The sequence below is a fragment of the Atta colombica genome, unplaced genomic scaffold, assembly GCF_001594045.1.
Source record: "Atta colombica isolate Treedump-2 unplaced genomic scaffold, Acol1.0 scaffold207, whole genome shotgun sequence".
Classification (NCBI taxonomy): Eukaryota; Metazoa; Arthropoda; class Insecta; order Hymenoptera; family Formicidae; genus Atta; species Atta colombica.
The window spans coordinates 2381346-2385475 of NW_017259302.1; the positions used below are offsets into that span (position 1 = coordinate 2381346).

Here is a 4130-nt window from a genome sequence, read left to right on the forward strand (position 1 = left end):
TCACATAACTGAACCTTGAGAACTGTTCGGTACCGAGACAGAAACTCTTATTCCTAAAGTCAAGGATTGCTCTGCATTTAATATACTCATATTACGTTGGATTTCACATTCTGATTTTGGTGCATTTATAGCAGCTGCTCCCAGATATGTAACACCATTGAAAATAGTGCACTCTTGTTGAACATGCGACGATGTGTTTAATTCTGGACCATACAAACATACTTTTAAATCTTAAGCCTGTCACATTTTGTATTGTTCATTCTTGTTTACAATTATGTCAGTAACTTACCTTCCTCAATATAATCTTCTGGCTTCATAATATCTTGCTTCTCTGATGAAACAACACAACTAACATCATAGAATTTACTGTGGCCTACTTTCTTCGTCTTCTCCTGATTTTGTTGGCTGACACTCGTCACTTTGAACTCACTTCCTTCCATTTTCGAGTCCTCTGTCAAAATCTGCAGTTGTCACACAAAGTGGATATAGATACGTTATCTATGACAGGTCTATCCAAAAGTACTTAGCTTTTACAGGTTAAATGCTTCTCTCTCAGCATTGTTGAGCGAGATAGAGAAAAAAAACAAAAAAAGTAAGTAGAGGTCTACTCAGTGACACATAGGATTAAGAAGTTGACTGTTCTCCCTTTCTGTTTTCTTTCTGTCTCGCTCAACGAAACAATAGAGAGGTAGGAGTATTTAGATCAAGAATTATATTTCGAATAGGCCTGATCTATAACATTCATTTATCATGGATATAGAGTAATGCTTATCTAAATTAAGGATGGCACAATAAGGCTAATAAATGTACAGACCTCACGGAGATTATTTTGCAGATCTTCCAGATTACCGTTATTGGCAATTTTTAACATAGGTGGTTCTAAAAGGACTTGCTGCTGTTTGCTAGTACCTTTTTCATTCACAAATTCATATTCATCGCTTGTCGCCACTGATTCCATGGACTTTACACTCATACTATCCTCCATAACTAGGTCTGCAATATTGATATTCAATGAACAATGTTGAATTTTACAATTAGCAACAATCTTTAAAAGCAGCAGCTTCTTTAAAATCTCATATGTATATTATATTCCTAATGTTTTTTTTTAAAGTTCACATATTTTGTACATATCTTCAATAAAAAAAATATAAAATAAAAAAAATATAATGTCATTGTATTTGAAATATAAGTTTCAATTAGAAACTTATTTATCCCAAATTATCTATACAAAGTGCATATTTATCTCAAATTCTATATATAAAGGACAATTTTACATCCTTGAAAAGATCTCATGCAGTATTTACAAACATCATTCTAGAACAATAACAGTGAACACATACAAGCCTACAACTTCCTCTTAAGAACACAAGTGATTGTGCGTTCCCAGCGTAGCCTAGTGTTATCTCTAACCCGGTATCCCTGGAAACGTCCCCTAGGCGACACGGCTGATACCAAGGGAGAAATCTCCTGCTGCCCCAGTCTAGATTTTCAGCCGCGTCACCCTCGTGCTCTGTCGACGCGGCCCATTAAAACGAAACAGTCCGTTCGTTTGTAATCAAATCCAAAGGAAGCCAACGGAGCGCGTGCCAGGTTCGCGTCGACGGCATTACCGTGCGGTAAGCAACGCATCCGTCCGTGATCTCTTTCTTTCTATCTCTCTCTCTCTCTCTCTCTCTCTCTCTCTCTCTCTCTCTCTCTCTCTCTGCCTCCCTCCCCTCTCTCTCTCTCTCTCTCTCTCTCTCTCTCTCGTGATTTTATTACTGATGTATTATTTCAGATGATGACAGATCAGACGTATCCGCCCTAGTCGCCGAGCTTATCATGAGAGGAAACGGCAACTCCTAGGATCCGTTCTCAAGCAATCCGCGACGCAAGAGACCAAGACGATCGCTTTCTGCGGCGTGAATCCTCCTCCCCTTCGTTCCCGGCGTAGTGGATCTTCGTGGCCTTCGACTCGACACCGTCGGTTGCCTGCAACTCTTTACTGCGTCTCACGTCTCTCCGGCGCGCGTCGCCGCGCCTCGCTTCGCTGATACAATCCGCACGCGTTTTTCCCCGCGTCGTGACGGACATTTACATGATTCTCCCGTAGCGAGCGGCGCGCCTGACAGAAACGACGACGACGACAACGACAGTCGGGTCAGCCATTCGCGAATACCCACGGCCCAGAAGTCTCTGGTAGGAATCGCTCAGAATCGCTACTGATACTCCGAAACCGCGAGGAACATCTCGATATCTTTTCTCTCGATACTTTGCAGAGAAATAGATAGATCGGAATACTCGACAGCGAGAGCTACTATATTCCGATAGATTGCATTTCAAAGTATTGCGATTTTGAGTCTTTTTTGGTATCGATACTCGCAAATGAATATAGGGCGTATCGAATAAGGCACGTATGTACATAGTCCTTTTTAATTTGTTATTTGAATAGGGGCTTCCGCGGAGAGATTCCTTTTTTTTTCAAACAGATTAAGCAGATTAAGCAAAAAGTAGGTTGTAAGTTAATCTCAAGCTATCTTTGTTTTTACAATGGCAAAACACTTTTACATTTTTTTCGTACATAAAAGTATACTTCATATAATTTAATTTACTTCTGTGATTTATCCAGTAAAGCAAAATATACTAGTACATTACATTTAATAGTCGACAAATTCAAACACAATATTATGATTGATATTATTTACAAATTCGTATTGTGCAGACTTTCTTGCATAATATGATTTTATATGTGAATTATGATTTTTTACATATTAACTTTATGAGTTTATTATTAATAATGATTATTTATGTATTAACTTTATGAGTTTATTTTATAAATTTTACAAAAATTGGTGTATTTAATTCTTATATTGTCAAACTTTTTTTTATTTGTTCGTTTTTTTATTTGTAGTTTTATGAACGGAAATAAATTGATAAATAATTATCCAAAAATGTTTAAAAGCTATTGTAATAATAATACAGTGTTGTAATTTTAAAAAAATTGAGAATTGATACAATGAATATAGTTTTTATCATTAAGATATTGTTATCATGTTTCTGAGAATCGAGAACAAATAAAGATTATTATATATACCTATTATTTTTATGAAGATATAAAGATATATAGAATTAATTATTTTTATCTTTATACTACAACGTAAATTACATTGGGAAAAACATTGTTATGGAACAAAGAAATTCTTTTAGTCTTAATGAAACAAATTAATTGAAATTGCGCATTTATCCTGTATGTTGCAAGTTTTATATAAAGTTTTATATAAAGAAGTATAAGAAATTAAATTGTATCAATTAATAAATGTTATTTATTAATTTAATGACTTTTTTTTGCGCGGCACACAATATTTAAAAAATACTTTATTTTCGCAATATTCTGTTCTAATTTATAAAACGCATTTTTTTTTATGTATAAATTTTAACTCGCTTGATTAAAAAACGAATTATCTATATATCTTTACAACATAAAAAGAAATGAAGAAATGAATACTGAGAAATATATCAACAAATAATAATATTACATTGTATTTCTTGTCTATTATCTTTATTTATCGCTTAATATAAATATTTGTAAATTGGCAATAATATGACATGTCATTCAAATTTATGACAAATTGAATACTTTCACAGAAGCTAATGACGATTCTCAAAAAATAGCATAAAAATATAATAACGCCAATTATTTGAATCAAAATGCGATTTAATAGATATAGTTTTAGAATTTAGATTATAAATTTCAGAAAAAAAATATTATAAAGGAAAATTTTGAAATCATATTTCGAGATTATCAAATATCTTAATTAGTCGAAACATACTAGCTTTCAATTGAAAATAATTGAGTAACGACAAAATGTTTCTTATTTATTAAGTTTCGATTAAGTAGCAAAAAAAAATTTTCGTGTTTTTCACTTTTAAAGATATTTTAAAAAATTGTAGAAAGTTTCTTTTTACTAAGCTAAAATAGTAAGCTTATATACCAATATACAGGATAAATGTAAGATTTTTAGCAACGTTTAGAGATTTTTAAAAAATTTCTTTAGAGATATCTAAAGAAATTGAAGAACATTTCTCTTTATTAAGCTTATATAATTATATTAACATACACATGAATTAACCTTTGACTCATGTGATTCATT

The 4130-nt window shown here is 32.8% G+C and overlaps 2 protein-coding genes across 5 annotated transcripts in view; one reads left to right on the top strand and one right to left on the bottom strand.

Annotated features, from left to right (window-relative positions):
* The window catches only part of LOC108687540 (rab GTPase-activating protein 1-like), a 9642-nt gene extending 7953 nt beyond the window's left edge, over positions 1–1689 (bottom strand). The window contains exons 1-4 of one of the 2 annotated variants that reach the window (XM_018193359.1): positions 1341–1689; positions 815–993; positions 290–461; positions 5–203 (exon numbers count right to left, since the gene is read on the bottom strand). In XM_018193359.1, coding sequence (XP_018048848.1) covers positions 5–203; positions 290–461; positions 815–985 — 542 coding nt within the window. In that variant the 5' untranslated portion in view covers positions 986–993; positions 1341–1689. The remainder of the gene's footprint in view (positions 1–4; positions 204–289; positions 462–814; positions 994–1340) is intronic. The other variant, XM_018193360.1, reaches the window with a different exon arrangement.
* LOC108687541 (protein FAM102B) overlaps positions 1540–4130 on the top strand; it is a 75925-nt gene continuing 73334 nt past the window's right edge. For 2 of the 3 annotated variants that reach the window (XM_018193363.1, XM_018193364.1), the window contains exon 1: positions 1833–2178. The gene's annotated coding sequence lies outside the window, so the exon portion shown is untranslated. Of the gene's footprint in view, positions 1617–1777; positions 2179–4130 lie in introns of those variants that run through there. The other variant, XM_018193361.1, reaches the window with a different exon arrangement.